This window comes from Spermophilus citellus, assembly GCF_964194105.1.
Source record: "Spermophilus citellus genome assembly, chromosome: 3".
Classification (NCBI taxonomy): domain Eukaryota; kingdom Metazoa; phylum Chordata; class Mammalia; order Rodentia; family Sciuridae; genus Spermophilus; species Spermophilus citellus.
The window spans coordinates 213,016,332-213,041,719 of NC_138184.1; the positions used below are offsets into that span (position 1 = coordinate 213,016,332).

General features: G+C 46.5%; 1 protein-coding gene across 5 annotated transcripts in view; it reads right to left on the reverse strand.

The window, feature by feature from the left end:
* LOC308643118 (solute carrier family 23 member 2-like) overlaps positions 1–25,388 on the reverse strand; it is a 60,421-nt gene that overhangs the window by 12,873 nt on the left and 22,160 nt on the right. For 2 of the 5 annotated variants that reach the window (XM_081282849.1, XM_081282850.1), the window contains exons 4-12: positions 21,802–21,961; positions 17,254–17,435; positions 15,783–15,903; positions 14,565–14,721; positions 13,898–14,151; positions 9,394–9,558; positions 9,075–9,183; positions 8,857–8,952; positions 7,293–7,469 (exon numbers count right to left, since the gene is read on the reverse strand). In XM_081282849.1, the coding sequence (XP_081138975.1) occupies positions 7,293–7,469; positions 8,857–8,952; positions 9,075–9,183; positions 9,394–9,558; positions 13,898–14,151; positions 14,565–14,721; positions 15,783–15,903; positions 17,254–17,435; positions 21,802–21,961 (1,421 nt within the window). Of the gene's footprint in view, positions 1–1,213; positions 7,470–8,856; positions 8,953–9,074; positions 9,184–9,393; positions 9,559–13,897; positions 14,152–14,564; positions 14,722–15,782; positions 15,904–17,253; positions 17,436–21,801; positions 21,962–25,388 lie in introns of those variants that run through there. The other 3 variants (XM_081282846.1, XM_081282847.1, XM_081282848.1) reach the window with 2 other exon arrangements.

Sequence of the window (25,388 nt, forward strand, 5' to 3'; positions counted from 1 at the left end):
TTGGATTAGGACATAGAAATGTGAAACCAGCCCTCAGAAGTCACAACACCATCTACCAGCATCACCTCTAGGTCACAGCTGAAGGGAGACCAGGGAGGTAGAATGGTGGTAGAGGAGGTGATGGAGGGAGGTCAGGAGGCTTCGGCCACCATATTACCTGGATGGGACATGCAGATTCTGACAATGCTCTGGGCATTCCTGGAAACCTTGAGCTGTGCCAGGTCAGTGTTTACTGAGTGCGGATTGCATGGGCCAGAGGGTGACTGGCAGGGCGTCAGATTGAGCTCCCAGCCTGACATCTAGCTTGAGTAGCTCAGCTCGGCATGGTACTGGTTTCATCATGCTGATGACCTCATGCGCGTCTGGCCACCAGCTCTCACCCACCAGCTACTGGGGAGGAGGGAAGGCACTCCTCTGACCTTGACTCTGAACAAAATGGGCCTTTCTGTCTTTATGGAAATGTCGAAAATCTACCCCTTCTATACATGCTTCTCACAAAACTGCCTTTCCCTGGAGCTCTGGAACCACGTGTTCTGACAGAAAAAGGGCAGCCCAGGGAAGCCGGGAAACTTTCCCGAAGGACGAAGGACGCTGCTCTCCTGGCCTGCTTTGTCCTGCGTTGGCTCCCTGATGACAGCACACAATAGGGATAAAGCACAGGAACATGGACTTGGAAAGCTGAGCCTGGCTGGCAGCTGCTTACTGAGAACACAGGGAACTCTCAGAAGACCTAGAGGCATCAACCTAAGGAAAAGAATAAATGGAACCGCCTAACTGGACAGGATTTAAAGGGCCACAGGGGCAGAAGGGGCAGAAGGGGCAGGAGGGAGGACATGCCTGCTCTTGAATGATTTGGGAGGTGACCCGGGTCCCCTAGAGCAGCTGAACCCAGGTCCTGGGTTTGCAGCAGAGTTACTACAGCATTTTGTACAGTCTGACTCTGTTATTCTTAAAGTAATATTAAAGCCCACCATGCCACACATTCACAAGAAATCAGACTTGAAAAACAAGTGGAAGTAATAGCAGGTGTGTATGAAGCCACAAATTATTAAAGAGAGAAAATCTGATGATGCAAAAGGGGAGATCACTGCAGTGAAATCCTTGAGTAGGAATCGGGAACAGGCTGTGAAGCATAAGGAGAGAGAGAGTTTCCAAAGAACCAGGGAGTTCATTCAGGAGGGACGCGGAGGACAGGAGTGACAGGAGTGACAGGAGGAGGACAGGAGGGACGCGGAGGACAGGGGGAGCTATGCGAGGTCTTCATGGACTCTCTGTGAGGCTTCCTTATGGATTTCTCAGTGAAATAGGAAGCTGAGAGTCAGGATGAGGATGGAGGCAGAGTTTTAAAAGACAGAGAGAGCCACGGACTTGGGAAAGCAGGAAGCACACAGGGTCCAGGTGAAGTTCACACTCAGTAGCCTAAGGCCAATAGGGTTGTGTGTTTTCTCCAGCTCCACTGCATGCAGGAAGAGGGAGGGTCAAAAATGGTTTCTGATCAGTATTAAGGTTTTACCAAGAGGGTGTGATGAAGAGAGCAGTGACCAAGAGCATTAAGAGCACGGGAAGGTGCTTTCTTAAGATTGACCGTGGAATTGAGCCTGGACATGAGGGAAGAGAGGGCAAGCAGGAGGTGGGAAGACAGCATGTTCAGAGGAGTGAGCTACGAACAGTATTGTTGGAATTGTTGGAAACTGAGGATGGTGGAGGGCATAGCTGTGTGTAATCCCAAAGCCACCAAGTGAGACAGGACACCAGGAGGATAGTGGAGGTGACTGAAGGGCCAGATTATTGTGAACCTTGAAGGAAGGAGAGGCCAGGGGAGGCTCCGTAGGCATCACGTCAGCAACTGTTCAGATAAGATGGTTGGAGAGGAACAGAAGCAGATGTACTAACATTCCCAGAGAAGGAGGGTCAGTTTGTGGAGGACCGATGAGGGCCACAACCAAGTTAAGATGGCGCCTGGCAGTATGCTAGGAGGAGTGGTTTCTGAGCCAACGCCAATGAGCCATTAAGATGATGAGAATTCTTTAATGACTGACTGCTGTGTCTAGATGATGTCAATTAAGTTAAGCTGTGTGTAATTAGTTGGGTATATGTACCTCTGCAGTCCGGCAGAGAAGCGGCTCCTGCTACCTTGGGTGCCCACTACTTTGAGTTCTCAGTTCCTGCTGAGTTCACTTGCAATAAAGTAGTTCCCGATTCAACCTTCAAGTTGCTTGTCATCTCTCGATTATTTAACCCAGACGGACTATGGCAGAGGACAACAGCAAAGAAGGACGTGGTAGAAAAATCTGATGATGTGAGAGTCAAAGTGTTCACTTTTGTCATCGATCAGCTTCCAGAACAACTTTCCAAAGGCTACATTTCATGCAAGTGTATTCTCTAACTGGACATCAAGGAGAAAAATATTTTGAGGAGTGGTTCACCACTGATCCCATAATCTGATCAGTTTTTTTGTAGGCTGACGGCAGAATATCTTCTAAGAACAAACAGATCAGATATATTGCAAAATCAGCACAAAATATTTGTATTGGGAATGAAAAACTTTTTCAAAGGAGCAGAATTGGTTCAGAAACTTTACCAGGAAGTGGTGAGAAAAAATACACAAACTTTGCATCAACTAAAGGTAAATGCAAGGAGGACATCCTCATGAAAGCAAGAAAAATGTAGACTGTGGGAATGTTTAAAAGTGTGGAGGTGACTATATCACCAGGAAACCTACTATGGGAGGGTACTGACAGCTTCACCCCAAGAAAATTGGTTGTCAATCAAGCAGATCTGTAAAGATTTGGACATGTGTGCCTGTCAATCTCCCAAAGTACAGATCAGACTCATGGTCTTAAAGAAACAGTCATCATTACTATAAAGTAAATGCTATGGTCTGAATGTTTGTGTCCAAAATTTGTGTTAAAATCTCTAACCCCAAGGTGATGGGATTAGGAGGTGGGTCCTTTTCAAGGTGATCAGGTCATGAGCAGAATCTCATGAATGAGACTAGTGTCCCCATAAAAGAGGCTCTAGAGAGATATCTCTCACCTTTTGCAACATGACATTGGTGAGGGTATGTCACCAATTAGGAAGTCTGCCCTCACCCACCCCAGTTTGTCGGAACCTTGATCTTGGATTTACAAGTCTCCAGCAAAGTGAGAAATATATTTCTGTTGTTTAACAAGCCACTCTGTTAGTGTATTTTGTTATAGCAGCCTGAACAGACTTCCTGGCAGCCAAGCCAGAGACCCTGTCTGGATTCCAGCTGGCCAGATTTGGCCACCTGCCTGCATAAGAAATAAGCAATGATTCATAAAAGAAAAAATGAATTTTATGCAGGTTCCCTGGCTTGGCTTCTGGCAATAAGGCTGCAGCTAATACAGGATTTTAATTAGGATTATAGTAGGCTAAATAAGGTCTCCCAAAGATGTCCATGTCCTGACCACCAAAACCAGTGAATGTCACCTTTAGAATAAATACATTTTTTCACAAGTGACTAATTTGTGATCTTAAGATGGAGAGATTATCCTAGGTAAACTGGATGGGCCCTAAGTGTAAACACAAGTATAAAATATAAGGAGGCAAAGAAGTCAGAGAGGTAAGGCAAAGGAGGCTGAGATCAGACTATTACACCCTGAAGATAAGGGAAGGGGCCATGAGCCAAGGAATATAGGCCCCTTCTAGAAGATGGAAAAGGCAGGAAATGTTTCTCCCCGAGAACCACCAGAAGGAAGCAGGCCTTACAATATCTTGATTTTAACCACATAAGACTCCCAACTTCCAGAATTTGAAGATTATAAAGTGTGTTTTTTTAATACCATTAAGTAACTAACACAGGAACAGGAAAGGTTGAGTCTTCAAACTCTATACCTACCCAACTTCTTTGCAGAGCCCTTCCCCCACCACCTCTGTTGTGTTTCAAGCCAAAGGAGAAGGCAGGGGTTTTTGTTTGTTTTTTGGTTGTTGTTGTTGTTTTTGCGGGGGGAGGAGGGGGGTGTTTTCCATTTTTGGTACTGGGGATTGAACCCAGGGGCACTTACCCACTGAGCCACATCCCCAGCCCTTTTTATATTTTATGACAGGGTCTCACTAAGTTGCTTAGGGCCTTGCTAAGTTGCTGAGGCTGGCTTTGAACTTGTGGATCCTCCTGCCTCAGCTTTTTGAGTGGCCAGGATTATACACAAGTGCCATCATGGCCAACATAAGGCAGCTTTTTCTTCTGTCTTTGCAGTCACAGGGGAAGTTCCACACCTGGGGTCTTGTGACCATCACCCTCAGCTGGGGTAATTGAGAATGAGGCCAACAGGCAGGCAGAAGGAGTAGGGGAGATGGACAGAGGGTGGGTGTGGAGCAGGGATGGAGAGAGAGAGAGAGAGAGAGAAGACTTAGGTCTCAGGGTTCAGGCCCTGATTCTTCTTAGGATCCTGCTCTGGTTCTGTGACCTCTCCTATTCTCCTTCCTTCCCAGTGACAAGAGTCAATAAATCCCATCCCCTCTTTTTTGAATTGAGCTTTTCTCATTTGCAGCCAAGGGTCCCTGACTAAATCCACAAAGATCTCATGCATATCGGCAGGGAACTCAGAGGCCGTACCACCTCTGGATGGCTCTGCCAACCCATGTTCCTGCCAGGCCACAGTGACTCTATGTGCCAGATGATTTCAAAGGTATGCTCAGCTGTATCATCTTCTGGGGTGCTATCTGTTATGTTCCTCTTTCCTTACGTACTTAGCGCTCAGCCCTCAAGCCAGCAGGCTAGCACTGCTCCTGCAGCATTCCAGGGACATCCGAGCAATTGAGACACTGGGGCCATGCAGGAGGGTTCTTAGGAGCATGATCATTACTCGGGTCCATGAGACTCAGTGTATCACACTTAACCCACATGTCACCTTCTCAACCCCTCATTTTAAGTGGCAATCCTCCTTGTGCCCCTTATCCATTATATTTTAAGTGACAACTGAGTTATCAACACTAAGAGGGGTGGAGACTGCTCGCCTCCCTGAGGGACTTTGATGGGAGAATAGAAATTACTAAGCCTCAGAAAATTCATTACAGAGGCCAACTCCCCCATCCAATGCCGAGGAGAGAAGAGTCAATGGTGGGAGGGGAGGAGGCTGAGGAGGTCCTCATAGAAATGCAGTGTTCTCTGAAACAGCATCACATTTCCCTTCCCCACCCCCAGAGCCAAACTTCTGCCCTTCTTTCTTCTGGAGGAGTGGGTTTGGCCAAAAGAAGTTAACATTCTTGATGGGGAATGAGGGGTTGGGAGAGGACCTGGATCTTTTTCTTGTTAGCAGGACCCAGTGCTTATCAAAACCTGAGGGCAAAAGCCCAAGGCCTCCAGGGAAACAGTGGAATTGTCTGGAAATCCCTCAGGCAGCAGAATTGAGCTCAACTTTTTAGCAGCCTGTAGCCCACGCTAGCCTGGCAGAGGTTTCATTCCTGTCTGCCACTCCTGGACCTGGCCTCCTGAGTTGGTAACCTCTGCCCTATCTGGAAGGAGCCTGATGTCCACTACTCCACGGCTCTCAGGTGTCCAGGCCTATGTTCACTCCTGGAGGGAGGCTGAGGAGCAGTGAGGAGACCAAGGGGAGACTGTGAGCAGAACAGGGAACATAATGTGTGACAGAGCCATGCAGGCCTGCTGGGTATTGTCCTGCTTTAACTCAACTTAAATAAGACCAGGCTGCAGGGCTGAATGGGACAAGGACAGTAACTGGGAGGAGGTGTAGGAGGAACAGTGTGCTCTCGATAGTTCCCAGACACCAGCCTTGAAGGGAGGTCCAGGTGGGAAACTGATGGAGAGGCTGCAGGCTCTGGTCTCTTTGGAGAAGAAAAAACTTATTCGCTTTGTCACCACACAAGGTGTAGCTCCCTGCCACCTAGTAGAGTGGATAATCCAGAGGCAGAGAGATGGAGAAACAGCTTTATTAACAAGAACCAGGCACTTTTGAAAGATGGTCGGCTCTGACCTTCAATCTTATCCCATGACCTAAGAGAGTTTGGGGTTGTTATTGTTGTTGTTTTTGCTACTGGGGATTGAACTCAGGGGTGCTACACCCCCAGCCCTTTCTATCTTTTATTTTGAGACAGGGTCTTGCTAAGCTGCCCAGGTTGGTCCCAAACTTGCAATCATCCTGCCTTGGCCTCCTCAGTTGCTGGGATTACAGGTGTGTGGCACTGCACTTGGCAGAAGAACCTTTTATGATTTTTCCATGGAAGGTCAATGGGTCCCAGACAGGTGGGTGTCTCAGTTGTCCAGTATTTCAGGAAGTAGCCTCCTCTGACATGTGGGATATATACATCTTATCTCGTTCACCCAAGTCAGTGAGAGTTGTGGCCAGTGGATCTGAGGAAGACATAAATGATCAATGTTTCTGTGTTCATTGAAGTGAGTTATGATATGGGTGTGGTGGTGCACGCTCAACCCCAGCTATTCAGGAGGCTGAGGCAGGAGGATCACAGGTTCGAACCCAGCCTGGGCAATTTAGTGAGACCCTGTCTCAAAATTAAAAAAAAAAAATGTTAAGAGGGCTGGGATGTAACTTAGTTGTTGAGTGCTTCCTTAGCAAGTTTAAGGAAGTCCTGGGTTCAAGTACCAAAAAATAAGTGACGTGTGCCTGATTTTTGTTGTGTTGTGGCGGTATTTCCAGCCAGCACCCTTCTAGGTGTGATCTTCTCCCGTAACTTGGGATAGAGAGTGCTGGGTTTGGTGACTTCCTACCAAACTTTAGTGTGCATTGAATCTTCAAAGATAGCCCTTAGTGGCAGTTCATCCTTTAAAAAAAGCAGATAGGATCAAAGAGAGACTTATGAGAACTGGGTCTATATTGGTGAAGGGGAATAAAGTGCGCTTTCAGTGTCACATTCCAACAAACAGCTACAACTGTCCCTACCCTACCCAGGCCTCTTCCTCCCAATCTTTCAAAATACTGCAAAGCACAATGGTGTAGCAGAGTTCTGTGTGGACAGCAGCCACACCTGTCCACACCAGAGCTGGGAGAATACCAGAGGGACAAGTCAAGATCAAATGCGATGACCGAGTGACCAGGACAAAGCCCATAGGTCACTATTATAACCTGAAGCTTCCTGACTGCCATGGTGTACAGGTGCCGCAGGTGTTGGAGAGGGTGGACACCTCCAGCTCATGAAGGCAGATTGGTGCACATTGCAAAGGTAGAAGTCTGTCCGGGGCTCGGCCATGCAGGAGGACTGTTCTCCTCACATCCTGGTTTCTACGGTACCTGACAGGTGCTTTCTGGAGGAAGCCTGGGAGCAGTGGGCAAGCTGGCTCATGCCCACCTCACCTTTGCCACTGTGGTCCAGTCTAGGCCAGAAGGGGAGGACCCGGATGTAGGAGGACGTGCAGAACTTGGTGCCAATGCCCCAGGGAAAGTCATAAACCTCCGAGGACTTCAGAGTAGTCTCCTTGGAATTCTTCTGGACTTCATTCCATACCAGGATGCCTCGCTCCTCCAGGCTTCCTAATGTAGGACAGGAGAAGTCAAGAGTGGGTCCTGATGGTAGGGGCAGACAGGGCAGAGGGAGGCTCTGGTGGCCACATGCTAGGACCTGTGGCCTCCTCTCGGCACCCTGGTGCACATGCCCCCACTGACACCTCCTTCTCCATCTCGTCCCCTCTTCCTCTGCCTCCATCTACTCCTCTTCTCCTTCCTCCTCCTTCTCCTCCAAGCCCAGCTCAAGAATCAGAGCTCAGCTCTGCAGGCATCCTCTGAGCCTCACAAGGAGCCCAGCACAGCCGTGTGGAACCCCCTTTCCACAGCTCTAGTGAGCAGACTTGTCCTCACTTGAATGTGCGTGGAATACACAGATGCACTTCACACTTGGTGGACAGTCATCGGGTGAAATAGAATATCATGAAGCAGGTGCTACCACAGAGGTCCCCAGAAGAGGCTGAGGGAGGCCAGAGAGAGAGAGAGAGAGAGAGAGAGAGACAGAGAGAGAGAGACAGAGAGAGAGAGGAGAGTTGCTGGACAGCTGATCCCAGAACCTTCAGAGACTGGGCCTCTTGCTTTCCACATCAGCTCCCTGGACCCCTGCACACTCTATTTGCTCCTCACAGCACGTATTACCCAGTACGGACTTGTCTGCTTTCTTGCCTCGTTCCCCATTAGCCTGTGGACTTCCAGGAGGGACATATGTTACTACTCTTTGTATTCTTGGTACATAGCACCTGCTATATAGCAAGTGCTTCATGGAATTTTATTAATACTATGAGTGAATGAATGAATATGTGTGATCTCTCACCAATTAAATTATAGGCTTCATGAAAGCCAGGGCTGTGTCTTTTTCCTGTTGCTTCTGGTACATTTCCCATTTAGGGCTCTGCTGTGGGTTGAACTCTCCCTTAAAATTCATTCATTGAAACCCAAACCCCAGTTTCTCAGAACGTGACTATATTTGGAGATAGGACCATTACAATGAGGTAGTTAAGTTACAAAGAGGCCTTTAGGGTGACTCCTAATCCAATGTGGCTGGCATCTTTAGAAGAAAGGGTTAGGACACAGGATCAGATACCAGGAATGTGCACACACAGAGGAAAGGCCATCTGCAAGCTAAGGAGAGAGATCTCAGAAATAACCAAACTTATCAGCTCCCTGATCACAGATTTCTAGCCCCCAGAACTCTGACAGAATAAATGGTTTAAGCCCCCAGGGCTGGGAGGTTTTGTTATAGCAGCCCAAGCTGACTAATACAGACCCTTCCATACCCTCATCTCCAGACCTAGAGCCCACTCAAGGTGTGCCATGACCAGTGACCAGCCTGTCACAGTTATCACAGCTAGAAGCTCTCCACATCATTCAGACTGTACCCATTCATCAACATTGCCAGTTCACAGGTGAGCCCTACCAGGGATGGTGTTATCCAGGAGAAAGCCCAGAAATCCTCCAACAAACATGCCTGTGGTCAGCAACACCTGGATGACCTGGTCCAGCTGGAGAATGCCTATAATGAGACAAAAGTGACAGGTTCACAGGACCCTGGGTCCCTGCTGGCTCCACAACCAGAGTGGCGACTGTGTAGGGGACAGAGCAGAGTGACAAAATGGAGAGGTGAGGAGCAATCACCTGTCTGCAGCTTCTCGGGGTTCTTGTTCACCCAGTTGGGAATGGTGAGGCCACAGTAAATGGAGAAGCCAAAGACAAAGAGGTTCCTGGATGAGTTCATGTTCACGTACTGCAGGAGGAAGGCCCAGAGAGAGGTGCTGAGATCACTCCTTCACGACCATTCAGAAGGTTGGACATTTCTGGCTATTTCTCTCTTCCATTTGGGAGCAGTGTGGTTCCAGGCCAAGGATTCCCTTCTCCTCCCAAGCCCCTGTCCCATTCTGCCCATCTCCATCCTCTGGGCTCCTGCTACTTTTCTGAGGCAAATCGCCCATCTCACCTGCAGACTGGAGATCCCCACGGCACTGATGATCCCGAACATGACAATGAACATACCCCCGATCACTGGGGTCGGAATGGTGACAAACACAGCCCCGATCTTCCCAAAAACACCCATCAGGAGCAACACGAAGCCCGCTGTGACAATCACCATCCTGCTCCCCACCTGCGGCAATCAGGGAGAGGGGGATGGAGAACCAGGCAGGCCAGACGTCCCAGAGGCCTTGTTACAGGTCACCTTGAGCATTGCTGAGATGGACTTTCAGAAACAGGGCCCCAGAACATACTTCATACCCTCTGCTCCCAAATGGGGTTGGAGAGAGAGAAAATGAAGGCATGACTTTGGGGCCCAGCCTCTGCCCTCACTTCTCCACTCTGTCACTCTCATACCTGTCTTCAAGTGCTGGACCAAATGCTCTCCCCTAGAAAGCCCGCACATGAGGGGATTAGTCTCTCTGGAGTGGCAGTGGCCCTGTGCTTAAGAATGGGGGTTTGAGAGCCAATCTCAGCCCTGCTTCTCACTGACAGCCGTTACCTGGTTTGCATAGAGATCCCCGAGTGGCAAGGAGTCTTGGAATGCTAAAGAAATGTGTTTGGCTACCTCCTTACAACTGCTATTAGATCTTGAAATAAAACAGTTTCTACAAAGGCTTAAAAAATAGCTCACCCTGCGGTGAAGATCATGGAACTTGGTCAACATCCACCCATCACATAGCTGGTCTCAATGCTGGGGCACACAGCTGCCACCCTGCTGTCACTACCAATGGTTGTGCTAATCAGGGCTCATAACTGGGGTTTGGGTGACAACTTGTATCAGTGAGGCAGAAATGACCTCTGAAAACAATCTGTATGATACTGCAGTGGTATATATGTGTCGTTATACACTTGTCTAAACCTGCAAGATGCACAACACCAGGAGTGAACCCTAATGTAAATTGTGGATTGTGGGTAGTGATGATGATGTCAGTTCATCAACCATAACAGATGTACCGCCAGAGTGGCGGAAGGCCATTATGCCTGTGTGGCAGAAATGGGTCTCATTATCTCTCACTCATTTTAGCTGTGAACCTAAAACTGGTTGGAAACAAGTCTTCAAATAATGACCCTCCAATTTGGGGGATTCCATATCATTCTTGGAAGTTAGGGCTATATCACAAATATTCTCATCCTCATAAGTCCAGTGTTGATGAATATATTTAGATAGATCTTGAATCTGTTTCTCATTCCCGTGTACCTACCCCCAGACTCTAACAGATACTATAATATAGTTTCAGTCTTGCAAGATGAAAAAGTTCTAGAGATATGTCATATAACAATTTGAATATGATAAACACTACTGAATTGTATACCTAATAACAGTTACCAGAGTATATTGTATGTTTAGTGGTTTTTACCACAATTAAAACCTTTTGAAAAGATACTCCAGCCTCAACTAAAGTCCATCAATGCAGTGATAAAGTAGCAGATTGTACACTTGCCTATTTTATTCTTTCCAGGCAAAACGCTTATTTATTTAACTGTCTTCATTAGAAATTCTTACCACATCAAAGAACGTTTTGTTTTCTTTACAGCCTTGACAATTAGCTGTGAGAACAGAGGCATGACTACAAGCACCATGGATAGATGTGTCGGGGTCAACCCATGTCCTTTGCACTTGCCACTAGTCTCCTAAGGATGGAAGTCTTCCCCAATCTTATTACTGCACACACTTTGCATACAGCCCTGGGCCGTTTTAGTCTCACGAATGACATATGGGCTGGCAGCAGGACGTCGTACAGAACTGACAGGAGAATTCTGGCCTTTAATCTTATTTCCCCCAAGACTTGGAGAGAATCAAGAAGTTGTGGGAACTCATTGCTGGAGAGGCACAACACGGGGCAGTACCTCAAAGGACCGCAAGGGGGCGCGCGAGTCCATAAAAGCGAGTGGTTTTCATCTATGTACCTTTATTTCCTACTTTCACCCTTTCCTCTAATGACCTTAGCTTGGAAATGATTTCCAGAAAAATGGCCTTTTTTTCTTTATTGAGATATTTTTGTTGGCATGAGATTTATTCCATTTAGTGGGAAAGGAAATATCTGCTGCTTTATACTTATGTAGCACTGTACCAAATTTCTGCATGGGTTAGTGGTCCTCCTGTGGAAAATGTTCCCCTCACTTGCATGAATGGCTTTGAACTCTTACGGAGTGGGTGTCATGGAACATAGGACTTGCTGTAGGGTTGGGTGCTGGCTCAAACATTTGCTCACAGATTTTAGCTCCAGCTGTGCCAGAGGTCATACAGGGCACAGAGGAAGATAGATCTGATGCTATAAAGACTCAGTGCCTTCAGGATGCACACCAGAGCCACTGAGGGAGCCATAAGACAGGGCAAGTCAGGGTGTGGGGGGAGGAGGTGCTGTATTTCTCCTTGGCTCACAGGACTTGCTCTGGGACCACTGCCAGAATTCACTGAAACATACGGAAAGCAACAAAGCAACACCATGGTTTTCTAAGTCACTTTATTTTTTGGCAGCAGGGATTGAACTCAGGAATGCTTACCCACTGAGCCACATCCCAGCTCTCTTTTATGTTTTTATTTTAAGACAAGTCTCACTAAGTTGCTTAGAGCCTTGTTGTTGCTAAGGCTGGCTTTGAACTTGATATCCTCCTGCCTCAGCCTTCCAAACCACTGGGATTATACGCTGTGCCAACTGGCTCTAAGTCACTTTAGAAAACATCATTCTCAAGAGTTCTTGCTGATCTGATTGACCTATAGTGTAGAAAATGGGGAGCCATGAGAAGTAGATGGGCAAGATCCTGAGAAGACAGGATGGAAGGCACTACTTTAGCATCCAGGCAGGAGATGATCAGGCTGCGGCACTGGGGAAGATGAAAGGAGACAGGAAGGGGGCCATGGGGAGAAATCAGAACCAACAGGTGAGCGAGAAGCTAAGGAGGACATGCCAGTGGGGTGAAAAGAGACAAGGACGGCAGGAGAAGTCAGATAGGGCATGCGTTGGGCTTCCCAGAAGTCACTGTGCGTGAAGTGCCTTGGGGACATCAGGAGGGGCTGCCATGCACAGTGGATCACTCAGGTCTGTAGGTAAGGAAGCCCCCACCTAAACTTCAGAAAGGAAGGACTCTCTCCAGTACCCACCAGTGACAGAATAGACTTTTTGCCTGTGGAGGGCCACAGTCCAACAAAGTCAAGGATGGAAAGTGGAATCATGGGCCCTGCAGAGGCACCTGTCCTAACCCTCAAACCTGCGAATACGTTGCCTCTAATGGCAAAAGCGACTCCGCTGATGTGATGACTTTAAGGACCCGAGGATGGGAGAGTAGCCAGGTGGGCCCGGTCTAAGTCCACTGGTTCTGGAAAGCAGAGAACCTTTCCATCTGTGGCAGGGGAATACGGAGAAAGTGGCCACAGCCCAATCATTGCAGATGCTGGTTGACAGAAAAGGACAGGGCATGGGTCCCCCCCAGAGCCTCCAGAGAATGGCCCGGCCGATGCCTCCCTTTTAGCCCACGAGGCCAGTGTCCAAAATCTGGCCTCCAGATCCATTAAGATAGTAAGTTTGGATGTTCATCATCTCTAGCAATTAGAGAAACGCAAATTAAAACCACACTGAGATTTCATCTCACTCCAGTCAGACTGGCATTTATCAAGAATATGAGCAACAATAAGCATTGGCATGGATGTGGAGCAAAGAAGTATACTCATATATTGCTGATGGGACTGCAAATTGGTGCAACACTCGGAAAAGCAGTGTGGCGATTCCTCCAAAAACTTGTACTGGAGCCACCATTTGACCCAGTTATCCCACTCCTTGGTGTATGCCCAGATGATGTAAAATCTGCATACTGTAGTGATGTGGCCACATCAATGTTCATAGCAGCCCAATTCACCATGGCTAAGCTATGGAACCAACCTAGGTGCCCCCCAATAGATGAATGAATAAAGAAAATGTGATCCACGTACACAATGGAATATACTCAGCCTTAAAGAAGAATGAAATGATGGCTTTTGCTGGTAAATGGATGGAACTGGAGATTATCATGCTAAGTGAAATCAGCCAATCTCCAAAATGGCTAATGTTCTCTCTGATATACAGATGCTGACTCCCAATAGGCAGGGGTGGAGGAAAGTGCAGGTTCATTGGACTGGACAGGGGGAATGGTGGGGGTGAGGAAGGGGGATGAGAATGGGAAAGACAGTAGAATGAATCTTCTATAACTTTCCTATGTTCATATATGAGTACACGACCAGTGAAACTCCACATCATGTACAACCACAAGAAGGGGAAGTTATACTCCATATATGTATGACATATCAAAATACATTCTACTTTCATGTACAGCTAAAAAGAACAAAATAAAATAAAATAAGAAGATAATAAGTTTGGGTTGTTTGAAGCCATCACTTTGTGCTAATTTGCTACAGAAGCAACAGGAAAGTAGCAGGTACGATGGCAGATTCAGGTACCCAGCCTGTCCCCAGGAGCCACCATCAGGAGACTTACCTTGGTGATCCCCAGTGCCCCAACATTCTCGCTGAAGGAGGTGGTGCCATTTCCTGTCCCCCAGGCTCCTGCCAATAAGCAGCCAAGACCCTCGATGCCAATGCCGCGGTTGATGGCGTGCTTCGGAGGGGGTGGGGCTCCCACCAGCCGGGCACAGGCATAATAATCACCCACAGACTCCACCATGGAGGAGACCACCCCAGCAATGATCCCAAAGACTCCAGCCAGGCTGATGGTGGGGCGGCCCCATTGTCCTGAAAATGCAGTGCAGGGGGAGTGTCCAGTCAGAGGAGGCTGAGGAAACCCACGTCATTTCCTGGATAGAGGGATTTCTGGGAGACTGTAAAGAGTTGGCAGCTCTTACAACTACTTTGGCTTTGCCTGGATTCCTACCCTGCCATTCCTCCTGAGTCTTATCAAATGCCCAGAACTTGAGGTCACTGTGCACAGAAAGAAGCAAAAATGGCCTTTTCCTAGGGAGGCCTGAAGGTTTTGGAATTCTTATAACAACCTGGAGTCTCTTCTTCTTTAGGAGTCAAATATAGACTCCCTGGGGCCTATCTCTCCTTATCAATCCCTCCCCCAGCCCTGTTCTACTCTCCATCCCGTGACCTGAGCCACACAGATCCAGTGGCCCAAGCTAGAAGGACACCTATCTTCTCCTTACCTGGGTAAGGGATGCGGAACCAAGGGGCCTGGCGCAGGACATTGCTTTTGGTGTCAGTGCGGGCCAGGTACCCATAGTCAGTGGGGGACGAGGGGAGAGTGTTGGTAACCGTGAGCACGAAGCAGATGAACCAGGAAATGCAGAGAGCCAGCATCACCTGCCAAAGGGAGTCTCCCTTCAGCTCTGCCAGCTCCTGCCCCCTTTCCTCCCTCAGGAGGGGTCCAGGAACATGCTCAGATGAGCAAGTGCTGGGTGACCACGCTGCTAGGGACAACAGGAACCTGCTGTGTCCATGGAGAACTTAGCACATTAAAGAAACAGGCTGGAAATAGAAGCACAAAACAAACTATGGGAGGAGACTATGGGGCAGGAAAATCCAGCACACTGGGCACAGCATGGAGCAGAAGGATTCCCACCTGCTCTCTCTCCACTGATTGCTGATCATGTGACCTGGGAGCAAACCCTCTGAAACTTAGTTTTCTCATCTCTACCATGGAATTACAATCACTCTTCTGCAGGGCCTGAAACAGGGCCTGAAAGTGAGGTCCACATGTATATCAATTTTATATTTGGTGGTGGGACCCCAGAACTCTATATTCTTAGTGAATTCTCCAAGTGATTCACATGCACACGGAATTTTGGAATCATTGGACTGCAGGGTTATTGAAAGGTCAATAAGATCATTATATGGAAGTTTCTTTGTACCTTGAGAAACACAGTTCTCAGTTAAACCTGAAGACACAGCTATGGTGACAATTACACACTGGACAGCGTGGTGTGAAATCAACAAAGAAGGCTCTGGGAAGGGAGATGCCATCTTGCTCACCAGCAGTTGGATTGCCCGTGAGCCATTGGGAAAGACCCTGATCTAAGCAATTTGGCTCAGCAGGCTCCTTCAGACCCTTAGTTTTACATCACTAGAGGTGAACCTGGCTGTCTCTCCCAGTACTTTGTATGAGGACAAGAATACACAACTGTGCCCAGAACAGTGACTAGGGCTCCTGGGAGAGAAGCCTGTGAGGAAGGACCTAGAATGCAGTGCCACCAACTGCCGGGAAGTACACCCCACAGACCTGGGACTCTTTCTTCCTCCTAGGAAGAGGCCACCACAGATGGAGGAGCTTTGATTTGGGGGCCACCTGGGCACAGGGAAGTTGCCGACAATCTCCAGGTACATCAATTATGAATGGAAGTGGGTGGGTAAGAGGTGCTTCTTACAGGGAAGAACTGAAAGAGGTAGAACTTGGAGGTGTGACACTTCTTCTCTCCACCATACACAGGCACAGGCACCGGGATGTTTTTCAGGAATTGAGAAAACAGCATGATGAGGAAGATGGTCCTGAAACAAACAAGCATACCCAAGCTGGAAAGTGGGCTTATCCTGAGCAGGGGTGGTCTGGGAAGCTGAGCCACCAGGTGTGTCTGGGACCAAAGTCCTCACCAGGCGGGGCTCCAGCTGGTCGCCCTCTGCACCATATGTAGATACCTGCTAACTCTGAAAAGAGGTCCCTGTTGGAACTGCTTGTGGCTGAAGAGGACTCGTGGGATAGGATGCCATTGTTTCTGGTGCATCTGAGAGGAACAGACTGTTGGCAGCAGAGTCACTGAGGCCCATAGGGACTGTCATATCTCTCAGGCAGGTCTGGCGCAGGTCTGATGATTCTCACACCTCACCTCAGACCACAAGAGGCAGAGTGAATGACAGTGTTGAGAAACTGATGTGACTCCATTTTTGAGAAACCAGCCTCTACCTTAGAACAAAGCCTGTCCAAGGAAGGGGGTGTGACCTTTGTCCTTGGAAAAACCCACAGAGCACTTCTAGACAGATAGCCACCCTGCTGAGTTGTTTGTCTGTAAATAACAGGAGAGATCTGTGGAGCCAGGTGTCCCTGACTCAGGCTAGGTGAGGACCCATAGCAACCCCCTAGCAACTAACAATCAGCATGAGACATAGAAAATACCTGGGATGCCAGATGATCCCCCAGTAGTGTTTATGGTGGTTGATAACATGTTGGGAAACCATGTAGTTCAGCATGTTCTCCCCTCATGGCTTAAACCAATCAGTTTAAAGGAATCCCCCTCTTGTACTAGCCAATCACCCTTACCCAACTTGTTCCCGTCAGTGAATGTGGTAATCATGTTTTAGAGTTGTTTTATGATTTTCCCGCGGTGTGTGATGATTTGCTGAGAGATGGTATGTTGTATGTGAAGTCCCTGCCTCCCGCAAAGAGTGTATAAAACCACTGCAAACCCTGGGCTCGGGGCCTCTCAGCGTCACCAGTTGCTGTGTGCGCAGAGGACCAAGCTAGCTCACAATAAACACCTCTTTGCTGCTTACATCGATCTTGGTCTCTTGTGGTCTTTTGGGGGTTCCAAATTTGAGCATATCAGTGTCACTCCCAGGTCCCTCCAAAATTGTTTAAATGCCTGAGGCCTCATTTCTTGTTTCCTGATCTTCCCAGCTGACCACCTCTCCTTCACATGCGCATGGCCCCAAGGCCTCCTGGCTGCTTCCTGGTATCATGGGTCTTTATCTCTCTTAGACTACAATGATGCTGAAGAGCTGGGGCCATTCTTTGCACCCTTTCCCAGCTCAATGAAAACTGGCATCCTGGACTCATGTTATTCCTACTAGCTGTACTTCCACCAAAGAAAGCGTGGCTGGGCCTCCTCCCCAGAAAGTACTTACGTGAAGGAAATCCCCCAGTGGATTCCAGCGTCATTGCCAACAGGATCAAAGAGAGGCAGGGCCACCAGGGAAATGGTCGGAGCAATGGTCAAGGGGCCAATGAAGCGCATGAGAAAGCCGATGAGGCCTGAGAATCCCACCAATATCTGGATACAGGAAGCAACCATGATGGCACCCTGCAACTGAAGGGAGAGAGTTGGCCTCTGCTCATCCCAGACCCCCCAAACAGGCCAAGCTGCTCAGCCTGCTGCTCAGTCTGGTCACCCCCGTGTGTGCATTCAAAGGCAGGGAGGGCAAAGGCAAAGCTGGAACCCAAAGGAACTGAGAGGAGAGACCTGATCTCACTCCTCTCCACTCTCTATTCCAATGGTCTGTTGCACATTTTCATTTAACATGAAAGATTTCAGGAAACAGGCCTCAGGGTTCTTATCAGTCCCAGTCATGGTGATGAAATGACTTGTGACAATTCAGTGTGTATTGAACATCTTGTTGCTATACTCTTCTGTTCTTCTGCTGACTATTACTGGGGTTGGAAAACTTTTTCTGTAAAGGACCAGTGGGTGAATATTTTAGGCTTGGTGGCCATACGGGCTCTGTTGCAACTTTTCCAGACAAGATGTGAACAAGTGAGCGTAGCTGTTTCCAATGGGACTTCATTTATAGACACTGAAATTTGAATATCATGCAATTTTGACATGTCAGGGCATAGTATCCTTCTTTGAGGCTTTTAAAAATTACCATGAAAATGTAAAACCATTCTTAGCTCATGGGCTATTCCAAAACAGGCAATGGGCCAGATTTGGCCTTAGTTCGGCCACCCTCAATCTATTGGATTTGAATGAGCTTATTTTACCTCCTCTCTTTACCAGTTTGGATGTCATACACTCCTTTTTAATCTTTTAGAAATTATTATTAACTCTTTAGTATTAATATTCACATAACAAAGTCTACAGCTAAATAAAATTTTCTTTCCTCCTCTCAAACAATATAATTACTGTAGAAAACTTTAACTCCTATTGTTGGGAGTTGCCCCGGCTCCAAAGACTAACTTCCCCATCCCCCAAGAAGAACCATCCAATGGTGAGCCCTGCTGGCTCACATGATCCTTACCCACCAATCAGAGCCCTGCTGGCTCACCTGATCCTACCCACCAATCAGACTAGCCCTGCTGGCTCACCTGATCCTTACCCTCCAATCAAAAAGCACCCCATGCCAACTGTCAAACCACCCTGGGCTCTATAAATATGCAGAGCTGTTCCTCAATAAATGGACATTTGCTCTGATGACAAGCCTTGTTCGTTCTTTCACCTATTACCATCTTCTGTTTTCTATGTTATTATCGCCAAGTGTATATTTTTCCACTGTCATTGATTATTATTATGAACTTTCTTTATTTTTGTGCAGTTGCTCCTTACTTACATTTACCTACTGCCCTACACTGAACCATGTCACATTCCAAATTACGTTATCAAAGTCCTAGCCCCCAACATTGTGGTATTTGGAAATGGAGGCTTGGGAGGTAACAAGGTTTAGGTGAGGTCAGGGGAGTGAGGCCCCCATGACAGCCTTAGTACCATTATATGAAAAGGAAGATTCTCTTTCCCATGCATCAAAGAAAGCTATGAGAGGACGTAGTTAGAAGGCAGCCATCTGCAAGCCAATGAGAGAGCCCTCACCAGAATCCAACCATGCTGGCAATCTGATCTGAGGCTTCCAGTCTCCATCACTGTGAGAAAATACATTTCTGTTGTTTAAGCCATGTAGTCTATGGTGTTTTTGTTATAGCAACCCAAGCTGACAAATACACCTACGCTTTAACCACATGGTCCTTTCTTCACTATCGCTTCTTTCCCACCACTCTTTAATTCAAGATTTAATTTATTTTACCTGAAGAATTCTTTTAGTAGTTATTTCATGGAAGGTCAGTAGTGAATAAACTCTGTCCATCTTTGTTTCACTGAAAATGTTTGACTTTGTCATCAATCTTGTATGATATAGAATTCTATAGTTGGCAACCGAATTCTAGGATGACAGTGTTTTATCTCAGCCGTTTGGAAATATTCCATTGCCTTCCAACCTCTGAGGCTTCTTACTGAGAAGGCTGCAGAATGTCCAATTTCTATGCTTTTGTAGGTTGTTTTTCTTTTCTTTTTAAGATTTTCTCTGTGTATTTGGTGTAACTGCTTCATTATGATGTGTTCACTGTGGATTTGCTTTTATTTATTCCACTTGGGACTTAATGTGCTTTTTTCCAGAGTATTCCCATCTTTCATGTGTTCTACACTATCAGATGTTCTGTCTTTTAATACTATTTTCTCTATTATGGCCTTTCAGAACACCAATTAGATGCAAGAAGACATCTTGTTCTATTCCACATTTCTTATTCTTTATTTAATATTCCCATTTTTTTCTATCTCTCTGTGCTGAATTCTGGATTATTTCCTTATATAATCTTTCAGTTCATTAATCTCCCTGTGTATAAATGCTCTTTGATCATTAAATGCATTTTTAAATTGCAATAACTACATCTTTTTATTAATAACATTCTATTGATTTTATTTTCAAATTTCACTCTCATAAATTTTCAAATTTATTATTGTGTGTAGTATAGTTTCTAATGAGTCTCGATCCTCTTAAATTAATTTAAAATGTTGACTTAATAGCCTTACAGTTTGTTCAATTACCTCTTGTTTCTGCTGAGTCTCTCTAATAATACATTATTTTCTTGTGTGAAATGCCAACATTTTCACCTCTGAGAGCTCATCTTCGGGGGATTGTTTTTTCCTGTGGGAGTCTTGTAGAGCTGGGAATGTGGAAGATTCCGTAGAGTGACTTCACATTTTCTTCTGCTGAGAGCCACAGGTATTTTGTTGACAGGACCTGTCTCCACTCCTGAGTTTGGGAAACTTGCCAAACTCAAGTGTTGAGAGCTGTAGTTTTAAATCCTCAGGCAACTCTGTGTCCCAACACTTCCCACAGACTCCTGGGCAGAGTGAGAGAGAAGCTTCCTTTCTCTCTCCCTATCACAGACCTCTGCTCACTGGAGGGATGCCCATCAGGACCCCAGCTGATCATTACAACCCAAACTTCGAGCCTTTGTCCTGTGTCTGGCTTGATTCCTCATCCCACCGTTGTAAGCCCCATGCTTCTGACTATGCTTTCCATCCTTGTTTCTAGAAAGAGGCATTGCCACTTGGCTCTCTGCTCCCGTATGCATTTGAAAGTTCAGTTCATCCATCATTCTTCTATGTTTATACTGTGAGTGATTCTGTGCAGCTCAAAATACCATAACACTGGGAGGTGAAGTTTAAACTGGTCTCATGTTTGGAAAATTGAACTTGCCATTTCCCCACCCCCCATACACACAATTTGCTACTTTTCCTGCAAGCACTGTCTCTTCAGAACAAAATCACTATTCATTTTCCCTCTCCACTGCTTCCTGAACCTCAGCAAGTCATATTCATGTGGCTTTCATCTGTGACTAGACTGTGATTTACAGTTGGTGTGCTGACCATGGGTGGGTTCCAGCCTTGACATGTGCACAGGTCAATGTAATTTAGTGAGACATGGAGAATCCACCCTCCATCCCAATAGGGTGACCTGGTCAACAAAACCAACCAATTAATCAATTAAGAAAATGAGGTTGATACTTGATGGAACTTTCACTCATTAACAGCACTGATGACCAGAAGAGGGAGCAAAAAATATGAACTAATACTGGGCTTATGGCCCATTGCATTGAACTCCTCGAGGTGGGAAAGGATGGTGCAGATGAGAGACTGCCTTAGCCTTGGGCAGAAGGGGCCCCTACGCTGGGCTATGTTATAGAGCAGGAGTTGGCAAACTTCTTCTGTTAAAAGCTACTCTTTGAAATGCTTTTTTAAAATTTTGGGCCATGTGTGGTTTCTGCCACATACACCTTTTCTTAAGCAAACTTTGAAACATAGAATTTATTCTAATTCATGGGCAGATAAAAAAAAAGTCACAGGTGGAATTTGGTCCAAGAACCATAGTTTGCTGATTCCTGCTTTAGGAAACTCTACAAGCACACACACAAAAAAAAAAAAAAAGAAAGAAAAGAAAAGAAAAAAGAAAAAGAAAGAAAAAAGCAAGAGAGAAAGGGAGAGGGAGGGGGAGGGGAGGGGAGGGGAGGGGAGGGGGAGGAGAGAGGAGACAGAGGAAAAGAAAATGTATTAAAGAAATTGGAGCTTATCTCTGTCACTTGAACTCTTCCTCCTTGAAAGATTAAAAGTGTTCCCAAGGATGCCCCTCCTCACACTCTACGCTCTCCTCGCCGGCAGCCCCCATCACCTCTCCTGCTCATCATCCTCTTTTATTTTCTTCATTGCACTATGACTCCCTGATGTTTCCCTCTTGCATCTTCTTATTGGAGCACACCCACTAGAATGCTGGCTTCCTGAGGACAGGATCCTTATCTGCCCACTTGCCCATCACTATCCTAAAGCCCAGATCTTTCCTGGCAGGGAGCTGGATAATAAAGCTTCAGCCAGTGAATTGACCCCACCTGTCCCCCCCTGAACCTCTTACCTCTCGGATCCTCTTCTGCCATTCCTCTGTGAACTCAGGTGAGCTGACATTCACCTGGCTGGCATTGAGTGTCCACTCTGGGCACTTCCAGGATGGAAGAGAGAGCATGGCCAGAGAAGGCGCCAATAAAGCAAAGGATGCTCCCTGGAGAATCGGCAACCTGGAGGAGCGGGAGGATGCAGTCACTTCCTGAGATCTCCCCACACAGGCCTGGCCCTCCAGTGCATCTGGTGACCTGGCAGTTATCAGGGCTAGGGCAAAGTGACTTTGGACCCATGGTAGCAGGCATGTTGTGCAGAACCAGGGCAGGTCAGACTAAAGCAGGGCAGAAGTATTTGCTGTACTCTGCAGAGAGTCCAGAAATAATGGAAGGGAGACATAGTACCTTGATCACTCCAGAAGAAGAAAGGACCAGGCAGAAACCATGAGCAATCCCAGAGGAGTGAAAACTTGGAAATACATTTGGTCAATATTTTACTTCCTCTCGTGATTATCTTTTAAACTTAGTGTCTTATTTTGAAGTAAATGGTGATATATCTCCCTACATGAACTTGAAGTAAGCACCAAGTGTGGGAGACCATTAGTACATGCTTTGAGAACCCAACCTCATATAAGGCAGTAAGCTCCCTATGCTGCCAGGGCTAGAGCTACCAGCCCTGCCCTGAGCAAGGCACTCATCAGCTCTTCCACAAAAAGCATCAGTTTTTGACCTTGTAATTTTTAGCATGGTTTTAATTGATAAGGTTTTCTGAAGTCTTATTGCAAAATTAGCATATTTACTTCTCATTTTAAAAAGCGCATCATTGAATACTGGCTAGCAGTTAAGCAAGTGTACATGGCATTTTTAAATTTACTCTTTTATATTTTGGATATTGCAGAATTAACCTAGAAGCGCTTTACCACTAAGTTCCATCTCCAATTCTTTTTTATTTTGAGACAGGGTCTTGCTAAGTTGTTGAAGCTGACCTCAAACTTGTGATTCACCAGCCTCAGTCTCCCAAGTTGCTGGGATTACAGGTGTGCACCACTGCGCCCAGATGGACATGGTCTTTGATTCCTGAGCTAGACTTTACAACCTACAGCTTCTCAGGAAATTATTCATTAGGAACTCAGGTAAGCCCACTTCCCTGGGAGGGACAAACCCAAGATAATTTTACCCCCACTTTAGTCTAATGATACTGGCATGATTTTATTCCCTAATTTTATTTCCCTCTTGCTTTACCTGTTTACCTTCGGTGAAAATGCCTTGAACCTAACTCCTTATTTGGGCTTCTCAAAGAACTTTCCACAGGCCCTTTCTGTCCCCATTGCCCTGCTGCAAAGACACTTCCTCATTTACTCTATCAATATCCTAATTTGGGGCTTTTCCACCTGTTTGTCTTTCAGGTGAGAAAATTGAGCCTAGAGAAGGTAAAGGACTGGTCCACGTCCCTCAGCACAGAGCCAGGGCTAGAATTCAGCCCCCTGGCTTTCAAGCTGAAAGCATTTCCATAATTGAAACTAGCACTGACTCGGATCTGGGGGAGTGGGCACCCCTATTCACAGAGCTCTGTGATTGTGACCCTGCATGGGGCGAGGGCAGGGAGGGGCTCTTGAATATCCAAGCAGGGAGATTTCAGGCCCAGAGGCTGCTCCAGGGCTTCACATCCAGGGCCATTCCAGGAAATTATGGGAGCCTGAGAGACAGTAAATATTGGAGCAAATATGGGAGCCTAAGAGACAGAGTAAACATTGTACTTCTTTGAGAAGTACAATGAAAAAGAAAGAGAAGAGAAATGCCTGCCAAAAAATGTTAGCAAGAGTAGCCCCTCCTCTCCAGGGACCTGGCAGAACTCCAGGATTGTTCTGTCTCTTGGAAATGACCCAAAAGGAAGTGCTATGAGAAGTGCTTTGGATTAGAGACCATAAAGACCACAATAAGAGTGAGTACTCTCCTCTGGATGCTGTTTTCCATCTACCCTGGAAACCATCACCCAGCCTCCTCCACCTACACCTGCAGAGCCTTGGTCCTACAATGAAGAGGAATTAGACATGAACTTCCTGCCAAGCCATGTTCTCCTAAGACAGCTCAGGCAGAAGCACTTTGTAGGGAATGTTTTCCATTCTCCTTTGCAGACTGGTGCAGATTAGGTCAGAAAGGAATTTTTTTTTAGTGAACAGCCCCCGCTTGCACGACTCCTTCTAAAGGGTGCAGAAGGGCCTGATGGTGTGTTTTCTACTGATCTTCCTTTGGAAAATCTGTAAGCAAAACATTTCAACCACAACTGGATGAGCTATGTCTCTTCATTACCACTTCTCTTTCCCTACACATTGCCCCAGGTGGCATTTAAAAGGCCAAGAGCATTTCTAGGATTTGGCTAAAGGGAAGTTGAGTCACAATGCATTTTATTAGAATGTCTACTTGAGACATAAATATGAAATCATAAAATATAAAGGAGTACAGTATTATAGGTCATGATAAAAGAGAAAATAAAAATGTCCTGCTACTATTTCTGTAGCACTTGTGATTTTTACCTCCTTTTCAAATTTTGTAATTTCTTGTGAGTTCTTTTTCCTACCTAAATACTCTTCTTTGTTGTGATTTTTTTATTCATAATGTTCTGCTCTTAGTCATAGAAGACAACAAAAGCTGTATCAGCTTCGGGCTAAGCAAACCTGGATCCATCCTTGAATTACATGCTAAATTAATGTAAAAGAAGGAGGCCCTGGACTAGCCTGGGTGAGGCAGCTGACCAGGAAAGGTCCATAGGACCCACCCAGAGCAATATCCTGAGAAGGTGGTAACTCAAAGAAACCGTTTCTAAGCTTCTGGAGAATCCAAGCAGGGCGGGGAGTGGTGGTAGAGAGTGTGGAAGATGAGATGTGAGAAATGAGGGGAGGCATGTCCTTGGAGACAAGGACACATTTTCCAGGCTTCCCAATTTTTCCCAGGTCATCTCCATGGTCTAAGGACTCCATTTTACCCAGGTAGATTTTAACAGTCCACATAAGCACAAAAAGGACTTGATTATTGGAAAAAAGTGATTCTACTGGTTTTAGCAACTGTTCATTTCAGTGATGCTACAAAGGAGCAGGGCAGGAACCTTCATGACTTTAGTGAACAGGTTCCAAGTCATGTGTTTGGATCAGTGAATGTTTGCTGTCTTGGGAGCTGAGAACAGAATTCCTCTTCTCTATACATTGGTAGCCCTTCCTCAGTACCAGTTGCCATATTAATTGCCCTGGAAGGTCCAGGACTGGGCCTCAACTAGGCCAATCAGAACTCTTCCCTGGAATTTTAGCATGAGCAACTAGTCAGAGTAGTGCTCACTCACTCTTGTGTAGTAAGTGTTTGGATGTCCAACAGCCCTGTCAAAGACTGCTGTTAACTTTATGTGTCAACTTGCCTGGATTAAGGGATGCCCAGATAGCTGGTAAGACATTACAGGTGTGTCTGGAGTATTTCCAGATAAGACTGGCATTTCAATCAGTAGTAAGTAAAGATTTTCCTCCCCATTGTGGGCAGCCATCAGCCTATCTGTTGAGGATTCAAATAGAACAAAAAGGATAAAGCAAACATGAAATTTCTCTCTTCTTGGGTGGGTCAT